The sequence below is a fragment of the Monodelphis domestica genome, chromosome 2, assembly GCF_027887165.1.
Source record: "Monodelphis domestica isolate mMonDom1 chromosome 2, mMonDom1.pri, whole genome shotgun sequence".
NCBI classification, from domain to species: domain Eukaryota; kingdom Metazoa; phylum Chordata; class Mammalia; order Didelphimorphia; family Didelphidae; genus Monodelphis; species Monodelphis domestica.
The window spans coordinates 337,985,131-338,006,585 of NC_077228.1; the positions used below are offsets into that span (position 1 = coordinate 337,985,131).

At 38.9% G+C, this 21,455-nt stretch overlaps 1 protein-coding gene across 1 annotated transcript in view; it reads right to left on the bottom strand.

Annotated features, from left to right (window-relative positions):
- Positions 1–21,455, bottom strand: part of UBE3D (ubiquitin protein ligase E3D) — a 206,897-nt gene that overhangs the window by 174,498 nt on the left and 10,944 nt on the right. The window contains exons 3-4 of the mRNA XM_007484257.3: positions 19,640–19,730; positions 9,097–9,325 (exon numbers count right to left, since the gene is read on the bottom strand). Of these exons, the coding sequence (XP_007484319.1) occupies positions 9,097–9,325; positions 19,640–19,730 (320 nt within the window). The remainder of the gene's footprint in view (positions 1–9,096; positions 9,326–19,639; positions 19,731–21,455) is intronic.

The window sequence follows — 21,455 nt, forward strand, 5'->3', positions numbered from 1 at the left end:
AATCTGAATCCAGGTCTTCCTGACTCTGAAGCCAGTTTTTGGTGGCCTATTGAGTAGAGTCTTAGATCTGGCCATTAGGAAGACCTAACTTCAAATTCAGTGTCAAACACTAGTGTAATTAGAAAATCCTGTACCTTTGAACTACATCTCCCAGCATCCCTTTCCCCTTTCATCCTCACCTTGCATGCTTGCATATCGTATATAGTTGGATGTTTTGCCCACCTTCTCTCGTGACCACAGCTGAGTTAGCTCCCTTTTTAATCTAGCTTTTCATTTTAGTTATTATTAATAAATCTTACTAAATATGACACTGGGAGTTACTGTATATTAATTTTTAAGCTTACATACTTTACTAGTTGTGTGACTCAGAAGAAGTCGCTTACCTACTGTCTGCCTTAATTTCCTCATCTGTGTAGAATGGGGATAATTTAGCACCTATCTCCCAGAGTTGTTGTTGGGATAAAATAAAATATTTTTAAAGTGCTTTGCAAGACGTAGAGCACTATATAAACCCTGGCTGTTACTGTTAATATTATTATCATCATCATTATTATCACACCATACTGAGTATCTGTCCAACAGTGACTTGGAAATAAATGCTTCAGTGAACCAGGGTTGCTATTCTTTTAAGGAACTCCCAAAGTAAATCTTTGAAAATATCAAAGGGCCCTTTGGTAATACAACTAATCCTTCCACATCTGTCCTTCGGGTCATGGTTGAAGAAAGGCTTTCCTAACAGCCTCTGAGACCTCCTCACTTGGGGAAACCAAAAGCCATTAGAGAACCAGATGGGACCAGCATCAAACACCAGATAAAAAAGCTCAGCATAGCAGACTCATGATATAAGCTTTGGGAACTGGAATCAACAGAGGCATCAAAGGCATAGGCGCTCCTAAGCAACCTGAGCTCTGTCACTGCTCAGAGCGATTAGCCCCTGGCCAGTCACTGAAGCTCACTGACTGGCCAAGGAAGGTAATCCCTGCAGGTTTGGATCAAGTACCTACAGCTGGTCTGGGGAAAGAGAAAGACCTCTGTCCTGGGTCCAGACATGAAGGCATAGGGAATTAGAGAGGGAAGCTCTTTAGGAACTAAGCAGACCTTGATAGATTTTCTTAAAAGAGATTCATAATAATACAGTATTGTATTTTCTTAAAATGAGAAAGAGCTGCATGGGTTCATGCCTGGGTAAAAATAAAGTCTTGTTAAGCACACAAACTTAGCCCTGGACTTGCCTACTAGTGAAATGAAAATTTCATTAATAGAATCTTAACCTCAAAATTCTGGGCAGGAAATAAATTTATTTATTCAGAGCAAGAATTTCTTTTTACCTTTTGTCTTAGAATCAAAATTAAGTATTCACTTCCAAGGCAGAAGAGAAGTAAAAATAAGTAAGGGGGGTTGGGGGGGAGAGTTGCCCAGAGTCACATAGCTAAGGAATCCAGGACCTCCCATCTCCAGGCCTGGTGCTCTATCCACTAAGTCCCTTACCTGCCCCTCAAAGAAGGAATTTCACCAAATACTAGGTTCTATATATGATTGTTTAAAATCTAAGAATCTATTGATATCTTTTGGTTTGGCATCACTTACATTACCCATGTATATTTCCCCCTACCAATTCCCAGAGAACCATCTCATATAAACAAAGATTTCTTTAATTTAAACTTTAAAATTTTTTTAAACTAAATTTAGATTTTTTTTAATTAAAATAATCAAAATAACCAATATATTGTAAGGGGGGAAATCAATATAGATACAATGTTTCACATCCATCAGGGCCTCCCAAACCCAAGCCCAAGCCTACCATCACCCCTACAAAGAAATATTTTCTCAAAACAAACTTTTTTCTACATTTTTCTTTATCTTTTTTCTTTGTATTTCCCCTCTTATTTTGCAGATGAAGGGCCTATGGCTTGAAAAATTAAGTGTCTTGCCTTGAATCCTAAAGCTAGTCAATATCTAGGACAGAGTTTGAGCCTAGGTCTTCTGAATGCTGACTCCAGCATTCTCTCAATTACATCAAAGTACCATTCTGCCTTCCCATGGATTTTTTTCTCAATTATAATCACTCTCAACGAATGTTTCTCTTTTAGTGAAGTCACCAAGACATTTTATATAATGATAAACCAGAGCCTCTTATCTTAACTATAAAGTCTCATAACTTAAAATGCAAATAACCAAACCAAAGGGATGTCCCATCCCTGTCTCTTAGAAAGGAAGGGGATAACAAAACGACTGCTTGGGTTATGTTTACTTGTAATGGGATCATGTAAATTCAACATGTTTGACTTCATTTGCTCTCACTGAGGTGGAATAAAGCCACTCCTGGGTCTGGATGGGCTGTGTCTACATGAATATTTATGAATCTCGCAGAAGGTCGAGGTCCCCTCTTTTCTGTCCTTGTATAAGATGCAGAACCTTGTCCTATTTTTGGTGACTGCCACCATAACTGAGAGAGGGCAAAAACAGATTCAAGCATAAGGAAAAGCCTGAGTGGGCACCTCTTTAGAATAAGAAGCAAGATAGTCTACATCAAGCAGACAGAGTGACTGAAGGAATTAAGACACTGAAAAGGACTGTTGGGGGAAAGGGGTGAAGCCTTCTGCTACTTTGGTCAGTGACATGTTTTAATAAAAAGGGTTTTATGGATTGTGATAATGTTTAAAGAGAAACAGGCCTTCTGAATTTCTTTTTCTTGACCTATAACTGAAAGGAAATCATAAAACAAGCAGCGCAAAGAAGCAACTGAATGTTCTGGGAACTTTCTGGAGCCAATGTCTGAAAATGACACCTTTGCAGGGACTAATTAAATCAATATATCTGCAAGGAAACACTGCTGCCAGGGTTCTGCACACAAAGGTAGATTACCTTCCTGCCTTCATTTTTATTTTCTTTTGTTCTGTTTCAGCTCCAAAAGACCCTTGATATTGTCTCGCCGAGAAAATGCTTCCCAAGAGATACCATTAGGATACTGTGTCACCATGTGACATTTCAAACCACTGCTATATGGCTAGACGAGGTGAGATAAGAAATAGGTTTTCAATAGCAGAGAGCTGCCTGGTTCCCTTAGGAGCTGCAAGATCAGTGTTTAAGCATGTCCCTCCTAAATTTATGTTACTATTTCGGTCACAAGCAGTCTTACAACAGTTACGCTGTGTAATTAGAGGGAAACTTCTGATCAAGGCAGGCTTCGAAACTTCAAGAATGGTGTTGCCAATATCCCTTTGTTGTACTAGTAGTTTCCAATATTCTCCTTGCTATGATGAAAGATCATGTCTAAATGCAGGCTCTCTTCTTTAATGGACTGGCAGGGGCAGGCTTTAAAATCGATAGGAAACGATGGCAGTGGCATCTCATTGTTACTAAAGATACACAAGTACGGCTTTCAGAAGACGAGACATCGACAGTCTCCAATTTACAAATGGGTTGCTTCGGTTCTAAAAGCTATCTTATACATTGCTAGGAACTCAGGAGATATTTCCCCAGAGGTACATGAGTTATAAATTGGGGGCTGGGTTCCCAGGTAAGACCCCCAAAACCTCTTTGACCTAGATTGTAGCCAAAATGCTGAATCCTAGACTCAGAAACCAATGGTATAAAGAAGGAAAGCAAATGGGCAAGTAGAAGGAAGAGTAGGAGGAGGATTTTTTTTTTGGGGGGGGGTGGGAAGACATTGATTTCCCTTTATCTCTTTTTTTTAACATTATTTTATTTGGTCATTTCCAAACAGAGGAGGATTTTTTTAATGCCCCTTAAAAATATCATCATTACACTTATGAAGTATTTTTAAGGTTTATGAAGGATTTATCCTCACAACAACCCTGGTAGGTAGATGCTATTATTGTCTTCATTTTTAGAGATGAAGAACCTGGGGGAAACCAGGGTCACACAGCTAGTGTCTGAGGCAGGAATGAACTTGGGTCTTCCACAAGTGACTGGTGACCTCAATCTAGCACAGCACACTCCCTGGCACAAATTAAGCACTAAATGAATTCTTGGTGAATGCACTAAGATACCCATTCATTCATCCTTTGCTGGACAAAGATATAGTCCCAGATAAAAACTGGAAATTTTATTTAAGATCTTTCTCTATATACTTTTCCTGACTCCTAATGTCCTTCCATACCCTTAAACCTGTCCTACCTTTCACAAACACTCCTAAACCATTTGCCCTCCCAATCTTCCCTAAATTCCAGGGCTTTTGAAAACTGCATGATTTTTCTGTTGCATGAATGAATAGAAATGCAAAGTAAATAGAACAAGAAAAACAACTTATATAAATAACTACAACAATGAAAATTTTTTAAATGCTACCCTCTCCTTCCTCGCCCCCAACAACTGAACACTTTCTACTAACAGTGACTAAGCCTGACCCCAAAGAAGTGATAAAAAAAAAGTGAAAAAAAATGTAACTCCATCTCTTTGAGGAGGTGAGGGCCTATGGGTATGAAATATTGCATATATTATCAACTTAACTGAGGTGTTGATTAGTTTTGCTAAACTTCTTTTTTTCCCCTCTCTACCTTCTGTGTCAAGGAATGGCTCAGTGAGTAGAAAAAAGAAGAGGGATACATTTGGAAATGGAAGTGATGTTAAAAAATAAGGCATCATATGAAATATTAAAAATTATTTTTAAAAGATGATTGATAATCTCAGTGAAACTCTAATTGGACTATGAGAAAAGAATTAAGGCAGAATCAGGAGCCAGGAGAGGGAGATACAGTTGGGCAAGGAAGATGGCATGCAGCAACCTAACCCTGCCTGGGACTCTCCCCCTCTTTGGTCACATCCCCTCTGTCCCTGTTGCTTTTTACAGCTTGCTTCCTTCTTCAGTTTCTGAACTCCCCAAGCCTCTAAAAGCTCCCAAGGTTTTTCACAAGAGCTCCTAGGACAGTGACATGGGAGTTCTGAGAGTTCAGAGGGAGGAGAGAGGGTCAGTTATATTGTCTTAGACTAGCTATAATTTTTTTTTCTTTTTTTAAACAGGGCACTTCCCACAGCTGCTCTTTATTTAAACAATCATTCTCTTACCTTGCAGCTAGATAGACCACTGGGATTGGGATCAGAAAGACTTATCTTTCTCATGAGTCCATCCAGTCTCAGACACTTCCGAGCTTGTGACTATGAGCAAGTCATTGTTTGCCTCAATTTCTCATCCGTATAAATGAGCTGGAGAAGGAAATAGCTAACCATTCTAGCATCTTTGTCAAAAAAAAAAATCCCAAAATGGGGTCACAAAAAAATCAAACATGAATAAAATAACTGAACAACCACAGTCCCTTACCTTGACACCACCAGCACAATAAAGATATTTGAATGGTTGCTAATTTAGAATTCAATGACAATGATGAAATAAAAAAAATTGAAAAAATCTATTGTCAATAGCCTTGAGTTGGATCCTAACCTTTATCTTTTACCCATGCAAGCTACTAAAGTGTCATCCCTGATAATGTATCCTATCTGGGCTAAAGAATTTAGGCTCACAATGATGGATGAGGTACCTAAATAATTCTCACTGATAAAAATTTGACTGATACTCTCAAAGAAATCCCTTATTCTGAAATGCCTTTCTACATACAAAGAGCTTTCAAAAACCTATTTACTAAGTAAGATGTGGGCCCAACTCCAGCCCATTATCTCCTCAACCTACTTATCTGCCTCATTATACATTACTGACCTTCCTATACTCTCTGGTTCCCCCCCAAATTGCTCTTTTTACTCTTTCTCACTCACAACACTCTCTCATTCCTCTACCTTTGCAGTGGCTGTGTCCATTACCTGGAAAGCACTTCCTCCTCCCCATCTGGTAGAATGCCTGTCTGCCTTCAAAACACTCAGCTGAAGCATCCCCCTTCTACAAGAAGCCTTTCCTGGAGGCAGATAAATAGCACAATGGGTAGAGTCAGGGAGATTTCAGTACAAATCGGACCTCAAACACTACCTTTGTGACTCTGGACAAGTTACTTAATTTCTATCTGTCTCAGTTTCCACAAGTGTAAAAGACATAATAAAATCTGCCATTCAGGTTTATGAGGATCAATTGAGATAATACCTGGAAAGCATTTAGCACAGTGTCCAAAACAGAGTAGGTACTTAATAAATATCTGCTACTTCCTGATGCCCATGTATCTGACCTAACCATCTCTCCAGTGGCTTCAAGAGTGATCTCCTCAAAAAGTATTAATTTTGCATGTATTCTATATATGCTATATCTTGTCTCCCCTGGTAGAATGTAAACTCTCCAAGGGCAAAGAATGATTTAATTTTTGGTTTTGAGTCCCCAACACCCAGCCTGGTACTTAGCAGGAGCTTAAAAAATAATTGTTAATTGATTGATATGTGTTCAACATTAATGCTAGTCCTTATATTTTTTTAATTACAAAGACAAAGTTATTTTTATTTATATTGATAATTATATTTTAGAATGTTTTAGCAACATTTTGGAGTTACCATTTTAGCTATATCTATAGCAACCTGGTTTCATGGAATAGCATTTATTACATGCCTTCCATATGTCAGGCACTGTGCTAAGTACTAGGAATATAGAGAAAGGGGGGAAAATATCCTTTGTTCTCAAGGGGCTCACAGCCTAATTTGGAGTTGAGAGTATCTGGGTTCAAATCCAAACGTTGCCATTTATTACCTGTGAGACCTGAGAAAGTCACTTCACCAAAGTCAGAAATTCAGTTTCTTCACTTGCAAAATGAAGGCATCGGACTAGATAACTTCTAAGGTCCCTTTCTAACTCTCTGTGATACTATGATTTCATAAGTGGCAATCCAAAGGCATTGACCACTCTTTAAAATCAAATCAACAATTTTCTAGGGAGAGAAGGAAGGTACTCCTTTTTCCTAAAGCAACTTGGAGCAAGAACCAACTTAGCCTGACACGGTCTAGAAATGAGGTTGTATTTTTTTTTAAAGAAAAGAAAAGAAATTTTGCATGTTAGAGGCTTCTATTTTGGGACTGCCTTTGCTTGATCCTTAAATGGCATCTGTCTTTATCGCATCAGAAGTCTAGACTTTGGGCAGACGGAGGAAATTACCCAAGCCTACTCATATAATATATATCCTGGAGCAACAAAACACTACCTTAATTTAAATCAGGCCATGAGGGCACAATGTAACATACACCTGGACAGCTGATGACTGTGAGAAAATAAGAAAGCATGCCTTTCTATGGTTTGAAAAATGGGCCATGAAATTTCAGTTGGAATGAACCTCGGTGGCCATCCAGTCTAACGTGTACCTGAAAATAAATTTCCTCTATAACATATCCCAAAGTGATTTTTAATCAGTATTGGTTTGGCAACCTCCAGTAACAGGGAATTCACAACTCCCTTTTGAATAGGTCTAATCATTAGGAAGTTTTTTTTTCTCATATTAAGACTTAAAGTTGTTTCTTTGCAAATCTGTTACTTCTCCAAGAAGTTTTGGGGTTTTTTGACAGGGGGATGTAGTACAAGACATTTAGCACTTGCTTGATAGAGCTTGAATCAGAATGTTTTAGAAACTGGTTTTTGCCAAAACTAATATTTCAATCCTATTCTAAAGTTCACACACACACAAACACACACACACACACACACACACACACACACACACACACACAATCTGATTTTTCAAATACAGGAAACACATTTATATTTGAAGAGTCCACACATCAAATTCCATGGTCATAGGATCACAGATTTCGAGCTAAAAGGGATATTAGTGGTCATCAACACTCATTCCCTCATTATACAGGTAAGAAAAATGAGGCAAAAAGAGTTTGTCACTAGTCCAGGGCAACATTGCTAGTTAGTGGTAGCTAGGTGGATGGCTAGATAGAGAGCTCTAACTGGAGCCAGGAAGATGAGTTCAAATCCAGCCTCAGACATTTACTAGCTGTGTGATCCTGGGCAAGTCACTTAAGCCTTGCTTGCCTCAGCTTCCTCATCTGTACAATGGGGACATTAATAGCACCTACCTCCCAGGGTGGTTGTTATTGAGGATCAAATGTGGTACCGTACGTAAAGAACTTTGTAAACTTTAAGCATTATACAAATGTCAGCTCTTATTATTTACTACTATTAAATGCTTTCATCATGCTAATAACAATACTTCCCAGCTTAATCACTGATCTTTCTAAAATTGATGCTCCAGACCAAATTCAAGACTCTGGACTCCAAGTCAGCCATCCTAGCCTATTTGCTTTCTTCACCCATGACACTCCATTTCCCAAGGAGTCTTCCCTATCACTGGAATGTTCTCCCACTTCAACTTTCTGCTAGAAATCCCTGATTTCCTTTGACAATCAGCTGATATACATGCATACATCTATAGATATGTGTATGCATATTTATAACAGAATGTCCATCTATATAACTATACATTTATAGATATGCATGTGTGCGTATTTGTTTATATGTAAATATATGTATGCATGTGCCTACAGATATATGCATGTGCATCTATAACTTATATATGTGTATATATATCACATGTATAATTTTCTATAAGTATATATAAATATGGTGTCAATATTCATAACTGTTTTTATAACATACTATATATAGTATCAATAAATATGAAATATATATTCATTTTTATTAATCTATTTTAGATGTGTGTGTCTTCCCCATTAAAATATAGCTTATTCTTTGTATTCACAGCCCATAGTCGAGTACCTGCCATAAAAAAAAACTTTTAATAAATTAAATTTTAAAATATTAATTGATTAATGTTTGTTGACTGAATGCTGTACTCTAACGGACAAAGTACAGTGAGATCATCAACTCTTGGTTCCTGCATGGCAGGTCACTCTAATGCTGCCCTCTTCGCATAAGTGAGATGAAGTCACAGAAATCTCCATAAAGATAGAAATCATTTGCTTTCACCCTTTCCTCTTCCTACCTTCATCACCATTTTTTAGCCTTTTAAGAGCATATATGCTTTCTGTAGCATTTAAACATAGCCTAGAAGAACAAAGACAGCTGGAAATAATGGATTTCACAAAATAGGACAATCTCCATAACAAGCCCTGAATTAAAAAAGGTTGGAGAAGCCAGTGTCAAAGGCAACATCTAAATTAGCACTTATTTTTGAGACGAGAGTTTACCGATTCCAAGTGGCTCTCTGAAAGCTGGTGAGTCTCCGCTTGGGCTATTTCAGGTCCTGGTATACATGAGTCACTTCTTACATTCACCAGCAAATGAGTGTCTCCAATGAAACAGTCATTCTCTCCAGGATGAAGTGGCTTATTAGCAAAGGGATCCGGATGGCAACACCATTCTTCAACTAAGGCATTCCAGTTTTCACTTGGCAGAGGAAGAACTCTGAGGAGCTTCCTAGTTAAAAGAGAAAAATGTTGAGTGTTTCCTCACTACCACCCCCAAATCTCAACAGGGGGTATTAGCATTTATGTAAATAAAATGATGAAAAAAATGAAACGGTTAGATCTACCTCATTTTGTTTTTTAAACCTACATTCTGCACGAATCCTCTTTTCTAGGCAGCATCCACTGCTGTCGTTTTCTACTCCTTTTTTCCCCATAGTATGGTTAGGTAAATGCATAATAAAATATCTATACAGTGCTGAGGGGGAAAAGTGGAATTCTATCATATTAAAATGCCTCTTTTTTAGAAATAGCCTAGTGCCTGATGCAATTCTCTTTTCCTGGTCTACTTTGTTCATATAAATGCCCATTTTGTTTGGTGATTAAGTTCAGAAAAAAATAAATTGGAAAAAAAAAAGGAAAAGGCATGTTGCTGGATAAAAGGGTTTTCATTATATTGACTTTCTTTAAAAATTATTTTTCGGAGTATCTGTAGAAAATAGGAGCTATAGTGTTATTTATTTATTTTTATAAGCATCTATTATTTCTCCTTTCCATTACCTCTGTCCCAATTAAATAAAGAAACACATAGAATACTGACAAGAAAAAATCCCTACAGTAGCCATGTCCAAAAATATATGTGTTTTTCCATATGCTAAGCCTATCATATCTCTGGCAGTGGATAGATGTTTCATTTTCAATCCTGTGGACTTGCAGTTTATCAGTAGGGGAAGTGGTGTTCAACATTCTTTTATAAAAGAATTGAGGGTTCACTTGGACTCCTCTTTCCAGAGGAAATTACTAGAATTGCTAGAAAGTTTAGCATTTGATCAGGGGGTGGTCTGAATCTCAATAACAACTTGGCACCTCTTCCAAACCCCACTGAAGCTTCAAGCTCCATTTGAAGAAATGAAACACAGGAATGAAAAAAAAAATCAGGAAAAGAAAAAAAGAGAGATGATTTGGTCACAGGCCTGGCAGTGAGAAACAAAGAAGCGGTCTCCAATCTCTGTTCACTCACACCATGGTCTGTTCCCTCATCCCCCCCAAAAAGAAAGCTTCGTAAAAGTAGGTTCTGTTTCTTTTTTGTCTCCATTTCTTTAGTGCTTTAGAAATGTTTATTGAAATTGAATTGGTTGGGACAGATGGTAGCTCAGTGGATAGAGAGCCAAGTCTAGAGACAAGAGGCCCTGGGTTCAAATATGACCTTAGACACGTCCTAGCTGTGTGAGCCTGGGCAAGTCACCTATCCCCAAATGCCTAGCTCTTTCCACTCTCCTGCCTTAGAAGCAATACTAAGACCAAAGGTAAGGGTTCCCCGCCCCCCAAAAAATAAAATATTAATTATTTTTTTAAACTTTCCTAGGTGTGTGACCCTTGGCAGGTCACTTAACCCTGATTCCCTACCTTTTGCCGATCTTCTGTCCTAGAACTGATACTAAGACAGAAGAAAAGAGTTTTTAAAAAATAAGGAAATTGCATTAGTCCTTTTAATTCTGCTTGGAGTTGGAAATCACCTCTTCTACTTCCTATCTGATGGCCGCTGGCTTCATTATAGGTATTCTCCCCCATTAAAATGTAAGAGATCAGTTTCAAAGGGGACAATTTTGTCATGATAACAAAAGAAAGCCACTGCCTTAATACAGTCAAAACATTGGTCTTTTCCTTTAGAAGCCCACAATATTTAGAAGGTGACACTGAGAATCTTGCCAAGAAAGCTAATTAGGGAGGCTCCTAAGACCAAGGTAGTGCTATGGCTTCCCCTGAGGAACAAAAGAGAAAGGAAATGACATCCTTCAAACCAAATTCTCGTTAACTGAAAGAAGCAGTCATAAAGAATAACATAAATACTATGCTTAAAAGATACATACTGAAAAATGGATACAACCTTCATATAGTTTATCACATCAAAGAGGAAAGAAGCACTTCAATTCACCAAAAAAAAAAAATTATACCTAGTCCCTACTACGTGCCGAGCCCCAGGGATACAAAGACAAGAATGATATTCCAGCAGAGATTTCAATATACACAGCCAAGTATTATTATGAAATGCACTGGATAAAAGTGGCAAGGGAAGAATCAGATAAATCTCCAGGAAATTTTGAGGGAAAGAATACTAGCAGGACCAAGGAAGGAAGCCTTCATAGAGGCAATGACGACTATGACCAGGATGGAGGAAAATTTTAAATTCTGAAAGTCAGGGATGAGAATGAATTCCAAGCAAGGGGGAAAATATGCATGAATGCCAGGTATTCATGCCATAGCCCCCCAAAAATGTCATATTCTTGAAATAATCAGTAGTCCTAATTATTGGTGGAATGACAGAATATATGAAGTGGACTAATGTAAAAGTAATGCTGGGTCCAAACTGTGGAAAGACTAAAACATCAAGCTAAAGAATTCATATTTTTTCTTTGAGATAATAGGGAGCCAATGCAGGCTTTTGAGTGAAGGAATGGCAAGGTTAAATCTCTGCCTTAGAAATATTACTGTTAGAGTTTGATGGAAAACGGAGTAAAAAGGAAAGAGACTAGAGACAGGGAAATTAAATTAAAAGTTAATAAAATAGTTCCAGGAGAGAGGTAATGAGGGCCTGAACTAAGATGACTGAAGGATAAGTAAAAACAAGGGGATGGTTACAAGTGGACTTATGGAGTGAAAATTAACAAGATATGACAACTCATTAGCTACAGATGCAGCGAGTTGGTACAATGAATAAGGCTCTGGAGTTCAAATTTGGACTCAGATGCCTCCTGGTTGTGGGACTCTAGACAAGTCAATTAACTTCTATTTGTCACAATTTCATCAACTGTTAAAATGAAGATAATAATAATACCTTCTTTACTGGTTATTGTAAAGATCAAAGGAAATAATATTTGTAAAGGGCTTAGCATGGTGCCCAGTATTCAGAGGGTGCTATATAAAATATCTATTCCCCTTCCCTCTATGAAAGGGAGTAATGAAGAGAAAAGAGTCAGTTATGACTCCAAAGTTTTGAAATGTTGATTAGTTTTGCAGAATCTTTTTTTATTTCTCTCTAACCTTTATTTTATGGGAAGGCTCTCTGGAGAGGAGTTGAGGAGGAATACAATGGAAAATGTAGGTGATATAAAAGCAAAAGATAACAAAAATTCTTTTTTAAAAAAAGTATATTTTATACTATAATTTTATATGTAACTACTCTAGAGAGCTTTAAAAAAGGAAGTAGATGACTATTCATCCTGGTGGCTTCTAAATGAAAACCTAAAAGAAATGGACTAATCTTATCCTATAACAGCCAGCAATATAACTGAACTTCTAATGCATTTTTTAATTACTGATGAATTTTTACTTGAGTGGCAATTTTTAAAATGCACAAAAATGTGACTGAGATGAATCACCTCAGTATTATCGAGGGGTTAAAAAAATGTTTCAATCAATCAACAAGCATTTCTTAAGTCTGTACTACATGTTAGACATTAGCTAGATGTTGAAAATGTTTAAAATGAAATTATTCATAGTCACAAGACTTACTTACAATCTGATAGGAAGAAAATAGGAACATATGAAAATATAAACAAAATAAATATAAAGAGAAATAAACACCAATATAGGGAAGGTATTTACAACATATATTTGTAAAGAGTTTTCTACAGGGCTGGCATCTTATTGTTGTTCAGTTATTTTAGATTCATGACCCCATTTGGGGATTTTCTTGGCAAAGATATTGAAGTGATTTATTTATTATTTCCTTCTCCAGCTCATTTCATAGATGAGACTGAAAAAAAAAAAAAGAATTAAGTCATTTGCCCAGAGTCACACAGCTAGTAAGTATCTAAGGCTGGATTTGAAACTGAGTCTTCCAGATTCTAAGTCCAATCACTTTATCCACTGTACCACCTAGGTGGTATTTGGCTTTCAATAAAGGTTTTGGGGTGGGAGGGAAGAACAACAAAATGATTCCACCAAAAGTTAGGTCCAGTGTTAGGGCCAATAATGCCAGAGAGAGAGGGAGGGAGGGAAGGAGGGAGGGAGGGAGGGAGGGAGGGAGGAAGGGAGGAAGGGAGGAAGGGAGGAAGGGAGGAAGGGAGGAAGGGAGGAAGGGAGGAAGGAAGGAAGGAAGGAAGGAAGGAAGGAAGGAAGGAAGGAAGGAAGGAAGGAAGGAAGGAAGGAAGGAAGGAAGGAAGGAAGGAAGGAAGGAAGGAAGGAAGGAAGGAAGGAAGGAAGGAAGGAAGGAAGGAAGGAAGGAAGGAAGGAAGGAAGGAAGGAAGAAAGAAAGAAAGAAAGAAAGAAAGAAAGAAAGAAAGAAAGAAAGAAAGAAAGAAAGAAAGAATTAAACCAATGTGTGAGCGGTTATTTTAAGCCTATAACAATAGCTCATCTGCCAACCTGGCCAATCATTTGGCTAGATAGTCCCAACATCTTTTATATGTCTATAAAGCATGGTCTACTTGTCTCTTTCTAGAATTACAGTTGCCCCCTTGAGAGGCTGGCTTGATCCCAAAAACTGTCAGGTACATTCAAACTGGGTATCAGAGTATTCCAAAGAATCCAGGAGAGCATAACAGCAGGGACTTGATGACAAAAGGCACAGAATTGGAAGTCCGTTAAGTCAATTAACATGGTTTAAACTAGCCTTGAATGTATTTCTGAAAAACCCAACTAAGGCAAAAATGCTTGCTCAGTCCCAGTGCTTCTGAGTCTCTGGCAGCAGAGTGCTGACCAGGAAGGGGAGTCTGTCACTGCTTATTTACTGAACTGCCCAAAGGCCACCGAATCTGTGGTTTGATCTAGTGTGATAAGTCCTCCAGTTCCAAATTTGGTCACTTTCATCTCAGTATTGTACAGACCTGCTTTTCTCCCCACTGGAAGTAACAGATCTTGTTAAAAATAGTAGTATCCATACTGAATTTTGTGAAACAGAGATTATTAGAGGAGATACTCCTATTTCTAGCCTTTCTTATAGTCTCAAATTCTTAACACCTTAAAACTTCCATAATTCAGGCAGATTTTGGAAAAATTTGGCTGGATTAGTTGAAAAACAAAACAGAAATGAATTGAGAGCCAAGTCAAGAGACAAAAGGTCCTGGGTTCAAATCTGACCTCAGATACTTCCCTGCTGTGTGACCCTGGGCAAGTCACTTAACCCCCATTGCCTAACCCTTACTGCTCTTCTGTCTTAGAACCAATACATAGTATTGATTCTAAGATGGAAAGTATGGGTCTAAAAAAAAAAAGAATCATACCTAATAAAGTACAGTGTGTCCCAAAAGTCTTAGTACAGTAGTTTTAAGTTTATTAAAGTTTAACTACACTAAGACTTTTGGAACACCTTGTATGTATAGGACAATATGAACCTTAAAGTGACATTATTGTCACTTCCAAATATGCAAAATTCAGAAAATGGATGCCCAAGAGTGCAATGACTTGCTGACAACTCTCTGAATCTCAGTTTCTTTATCTGTAAAATGGAATAAGAGCACTTATGTAAGATAACTTTATGAGGACGTGCTCTATCAGTGTGAGTTACTATTACCTAGTTGAAGTCCAGCTATAAATTTCATTTCTTTGGACTTCTCCAGAATCCCAGAATCCCAGAGCTGCAAGGAGCCCCCAAGGTTACTTAACAGGTACTTTAATGCTTACTGATGGAATGATTTCAACATAAATTCTAGATAAGCAGAGTATGAAGGCTCATTTCTTAATTATCTGCTCCCAGATCCTATAGGCCACTCTGTACTAGCACAGCTCAACAGTTTTTGTTCCTAGACCCAGGAACTAACCCTAACCCTGTGTCTGCTAGGTCAAAGATCTCTGAGAGAGTCCCAGAGACACCCACAGAATGCACAAAACCAACCCAGGTCTCAGAACTCTCTTGGTAACATAATAGCTCTGAAGAGAGCATCATGACTTTCAAAAAACAAACCCTTACCGGAAGGGATCACCATGTACCTATCATAGCAGTGCTGTGGTCTCTGTGACAGAGGATAACCAGAATCAGAATGGGCAGCACTAGAGTGGAGGTTAGTCTAGATACTGATGTCCTCTGAGGTCTCTTCCAGCTCTTAAAATTCCCAAAGATGGAGTTCCTTTCTTTCTTTTTTTTTTATTCCAATACTCATGTCAGTTCCAAGAAAGAGAAAAGCAGCAAGGGCTAGGCAATGAGGGTTAAGTGATATACCCAGCTAGGAAGAGACTAAGGTCAGGTTTGAACCCAGGACCTCCAGTCTCTGGGCCTGGTTCTCAATCCAATAAGCCATTATAATTGGAAATATTACATGCAAGTATCTCCCAAAGGGTCTGCCTGTCTTGAAAACAAGTGGCTCTCAAAGTAGGTTTAAACATTGTTCCATGAAATTTTATTAATGCAATTTGTTTAGCAAGATTTTTTTCCTTTTGAAATGAATAAAAAAACTTGGTTATTAATCCAAACTTGTTCAAATGAGAGTAAAAGTTCCCAATCACTGGGGTGCAAATAAGTAAGGTTTTAGGGCAGTAGTTCCCAGCAAAAGGAACAAAATATCTTATGGCAAATGCCCAGGTAAGGCCATGGTGACTGTGTAGCTGCTATTAAAAAAAAAATCTCCTTTGAAAGATCTCCTTAATAAGCACAGATGCTGGGTTCTCCTCTCCTACCACTCCTACCCTCTTCCCCCTTGGGTAGAAAGTCACAGGGCTATTTAATATAGTCAGTAAATACAAAAATCATGTACACAAATCCACACCCCTTGGGGAAAACATCTGTAACAAGGAGAGTAGAAAAACCACGAGGTGATAGTGCAAAGCCTTAGAGGCATCCATCTGAACACAAACTAATTACTGTAAGCATTTAAAGACAATGACCTCTGTAACATAAGCCAGGAGAAGCGCAATACAGCAGGTGTGACAAAGGCCGGGCCAGGTAGGCTCTGCCTAAAGTGAGACTGAGGCTAAACAAACCATATTCTTTAACTCCTAGGAGAAGCAAAAAAAGAAGAGAGTAAGAGAGAGAAAGAGAAGAAGAGGGTGATAAAGAAAAAGACACAAAGAGAGAGAGGGAGGGAGGAAGGGAGAGAGAGAGAAGGGAGAAAGGGAAGGAGAGAGAAAGAGGAGAGAGAGAGAGAGAGAGAGAGAGAGAGAGAGAGAGAGAGAGAGAGAGAGAGAGAGAGAGAGAGAGAGAGAGAGAGGGAGGGAGGGAGGAAGGGAGGGAGAGAGAAAGAGGGGGGAGAGAGAGAGAGAGAGAGAGAGAGAGAGAGAGAAAGAGGGAGGGAGGGAGGGAGAGAGAGAGAAAAGGGAGAGAGAAAGGGAGGGAGAGAGAAAGAGACTGTAGGGAGAGAGAGAGAGAGAGAGAAAGAGAGGGAGGAAGGGAAGCAGGGAGAGAGAGAGAAGGGAGAGAGAAAGGGAGAGAGAGAGAGAGAGAGAGAGAGAGAGAGAGAGAGAGAGAGAGAGAGAGAGAGAGAGAGAGAGAGAGAGAGAGAGAGAGAGAGAGAATGAGGGAGTGGGGAGAGACAGAGACAAACAGAGAGGAGGCACAGAGAGGATGTATTTCCATGACATAAAAAGAAGTCAGAAAAAAAGTCAGCCTTAAACAAGAAAAGTTTGAGAAACACTAGGCCAGAAAATAACTTGCTCCAAATAATTTCTTCTCACTTTTTATTTTAACTATGTCATCTGGAATACTAGTGAAAAAAAAAAGAAAGAAAATTCCTACAAAGTCCTCTCTCTCCTCCTCTGTTCTATGGCTAAGATGATTGATTCCAGTTCTAACATAGTTCTAGAAGATAGATAAAAGCAAAATTTGTGAAGCAGTACTTCTTGTACTTCTTTAGTTAGTTAGTACTTCAGTACTGTTTCAGTACTAATTGAAGAAGTTAGATTTGAGGGTCAGAAGACCTGAGTTCAAATCACTGCTGTGCCACTTACCAAGCGTGTGACCTTGGACAAATAATTTAGCCTCTCTGGGCCTCAGTTTCCTTATCAGTAAAATGAGATGGTTGGACTAGATGCCCTTTAAAGATTCAACTCTAGATGAGCAAATTAGAAGGGGATGGAGAAAAGGGAAGGCACCACTACAGTTCATTAGGAACAAGCAATCAAAAAGCATAGCCATCTGGACCCTGTTGTTAGATGAAATATGGTATTCAATTGTGAAAAACAATGGCCATGGGGGCAGCTAGGTGGCTCAGTGCATAGAGAGCGAGGCCTGTAGACAGAAGATCTTAGGTTCAAATCCAACCTTAGACACTTCTGAGCTATGTGAGACTAGACAAGTCGCTTAACCCCCACTGCCTAGTTCTTACTACTCTTCTACTTTGAAACCAATACTTACTATCAATTCTAAGACAGACGCAGTAAAGGTTTATTTTTTTTTTTAATGTTTGCTTCACTCTGCACTGGCTCCTACAGATCTTCCTAGCTTTGTACAATTTATATGATAACAACTTAAAACAAACAACTTGGAAAGATCTAATCAATGCAATGGCCAACCATGATTCCAATGGAATGAAGAAGAAGCAAATGACCCACATCCTGACAGAGAGGTGACAGACTCAAAATGGTCCGTGAGTTATACATTTTTGATGTGATCAAGGCAGGAATTTACTCTGCTTCTGTAAAAATGGAGACTTGAATCCAGGACTTCAATCCCCAGAAGTCCTTGCTCCACTTCCCCAGAATGCTTTGTAATATCACTGAATTCTCACCTGGGCTGAGATCGAGATGGGGTATTTAACCTGATTGGAAAGGCTTTTGGCTCCCTCTTCTCTTCCTGTCTCCACTGGCAAGCAGACACATCTCATGATGTGAGTGAAATTGAATCGGGCCTCTCGGCCCACCTGGCACATGCCTTTCTTACTTGTATTTTTCTTAAATTCTCAACCTTTAATAAACCTCTAAAAATAGCATACTCCTTGCAGAGAGAAACTAATTTCTACCTGCCTCAGTTCCCTAAATTTTTAATTCTTACACTTCACTCTGAATATTTGTCACAAGGGTCTTTGTTTTGTTTTTCCAAATGTGAGAAAGAAAAGATAAGAAGGGAAAACATGCTCATTAATGGAAAAAGAAATTTAGTTTCACTTCAAAAAATACCAGTAGTCATAATGATGATCCCAAATTATCAAGAAAAGTCTAAATAAAGGGGGCAGATAGGAATCTCAGTATATTGAGAGCCAGGTTTAGAGATGAGAGGTCCAGGGTTCAAACCTGGCCTTAGACACTTCCTAGCTGTGTAATCCTGGGCAAATCACTTAACTCCCCTATTGCCTACCCCTTACCATTCTTCTGTCTTGGAACCAATACATAATATTGATTCTAAGATGGAAGGCAACGGTTTTTTAAAAAAGGAAAGTGTAAATAAATGTAATTGCAATTTATTTTTCTATAATGTCATAAGGTTTATAGGTTTGCAAAGCACTTGCCTCAGCAAGAATCTTATAAATAGGGGGCAGCTGGGTGGCTCAGTGGATTAAGAGCCAGGCCTAGAGATGGGAGGTCCTAGGTTTAAATCTGGCCTCAGCCACTTCCCAGCTGTGTGACCCTGGGCAAGTCACTTGACCCCCATTGCCTAACCCTTACCACTTTTCTGCCTTGGAGCCAATACACAGTAATGACTCTAAGACAGAGGTAGGGGAGGGAAGGGAAAGGAATGGAGGAAGGGAGGAAGGGAGGAAAAGAGAAAGAGAGGAAGGAAGGAAGGAAGGAAGAGAGAGAGAGAGAGAGAGAGAGAGAGAGAGAGAGAGAGAGAGAGAGAGAGAGAGAGAGAGAGAGAGAGAGAGAGAGAGAGAATCTTGTAAATATATTGCTAGTGTAAGAAGGTCTTGTTATGTTCATGACATGGATGAGCAAACAGAGGCCAAGAGACAAAGGGACTTACCCAGGGTCATATGGCTGATGAATACTGAATATTGAGTCCAGAGACTGAAATTCTGGTCTCTTGACAGCAAATCTAATACTCTTTCTATCACATTATGCTATCTCTCAAGAATACTTTGGTTAAGGTGGCAAAGAGGTGAATAATTTTCCAGCCAGCTGCCTGGAAAATCCATTCACGCGGAACACTGCACTTCCTCCAAGATGCCAAGTATATAAAGAAATGCTGTTGCCTCTCTGGAGACACAGAGATGCAGGCCAGGGCTTCTGAGCACATCCTCTGCAATAACTCACAAGAGCCAATGCCATCTCTCCTGCTCATCTCAAGAAGAACATTTGACTTCTCTGTGGCAACTGAAGGAAAGGACTCCTGATGGTCCTGCCTAAATCTAATCAAACTGGTCCACTGATGCCAAAGAGGAATCCTGGGAAGATCCAAGGCACCACAGAGTCAACCTGCACCCCTTGGCATGCACAGCCCCCCAAAAGGGCTCCTTACCTCTCCTTTACAATGATCTCACCACAGGTCTGGCAATGAAACACATAGCACTTCTGGGCTTGTAGACTTTGGTTCAAAGCAGTAACCAGTTCTGAAGGAACAAAAGGAAAGGGTAAATCATTTCAGTGTCGGGACATTTGTGTTAGTATTCATGCCGTGAGGTGGAAAGCATGATGAACTCAGAGGGGGGAGTCACAGAACCAGAACTCAAAGACTGACGGCCTCCAAGGGATCCTGCACAAATCTCTTGGCTTCCAGGGGACTTTGCTTTTCATCTATACAACTAGAAGCTTGCACTGGATCTGGAGTCCTTAACTTGAGGATGTCAGGGCATCCATGAACTTGAATGGAGAAAAAAGTGGCATCTTCATTTTCTCTTACCTGTCACTGAAATTTAGCCTTTTTGTTCAATTATTTAAGAACATGATTTTGAAAAAGGGGCCATAGAATTTGGCAGGCTACCAATGAGAGTGCTGATATCAAAAAAACCCTTCAAGATCCTTTTATGGAGTACTGGGTCTGAAGTCAGGAAGACTCACCTTCCTGAGTTCAAATCTGGGCTCAGATACTTACTTGCTGTGTGATTCTGAACAAGTGACTTATTTCCTCCTCTGAAAAAATGAGCTGGAGAAGGGAATGGCAAACCATTCTAGTATCTTTCCTAAGAAAACCTCTAATCAGACACTACTGAAATGACTAAACCACCAAAAAGAAATTACATTAGGATAAAATAAGGGTACACATACTAACTTAAAAAAACACATTTCAACATCATCTATGTGCATCTATTTTTTGTTTATTTTGCTATTTCCCAATTACATTTTTTAGATCCCTACCTTCTGTCAGAATCATTTATTAATTAATATTAGTTCCAAGGTAGAAGAGTGATAAGGACAAGGTAATGGGGGTTGTGACTTGCCCAGGGTCATTTAGATTTAACCTGGTTCAGAGGAACTAAAGAGTTTCATGAGCCACAAGTTTGACACCTCTGCATTACACTTTTGAATAGTTCTAACTATTAGGAAGTTTTTCCTGACATGAAGATTAAATTTGTCTCTTTACAAATTCTACCCATTGCTACTGGTTTTGTCCTCAGGGGCCAGGCAGAACAAGTGGAGTCACTCTTCCGCATGACAGCCCTTGAAATAGAGCTCTCTTCTTTCCCATCTCTTCCTATCCACTGTGGGAACCCCTTCCCTGCTAAATTTTATCTTCTCCACACTAAACAGTCCTTAGAACAATCTTTGGAAGTCATGAACTGAAGCTAACCTGGTTGCCTTCCTTTGAATGTACATCAGGTTATCAATGCCCTTCCTGAAAAATGGTATCAAGAACTGAACACCAGACAGACTCCAAAGGTGATTTAATCAGGGCAGGATGTTAGATTTCTCACAATGCAACCTGTTTCATTTGGCCCACATGAAGTATCTGGCAAATATGCAAGATCCCCACATATCCTGGGGCCATTTTCTCCTCTCCTGTCCAGGTATTAATGTAACTCAGATGGAACTACATCAATGTGGCCAGACCAGTAGATCTGTATCATTTCTGAAATGGTTTAGTTAAAAAAATAAAAAACACATCCATTTTAGTTCAGCTCCACAGTATTTAATAGAAGCATCAGTTTCCTCTAGAAAATTACTTACTGACAAAACGAGAAAGTATCATTATATGTGTCATGTGCCTGGGGATGGACTAGGTAGCTTCTAGTGAGTGTTCCCTTTCTCCGAAGAAAGAATCAATTCTGGTAAGAATTTTAGTGATCTATATTATTTTTGCCAAGTTGCTGGTAAGGTTATGTTAAAAAGATCAGTCC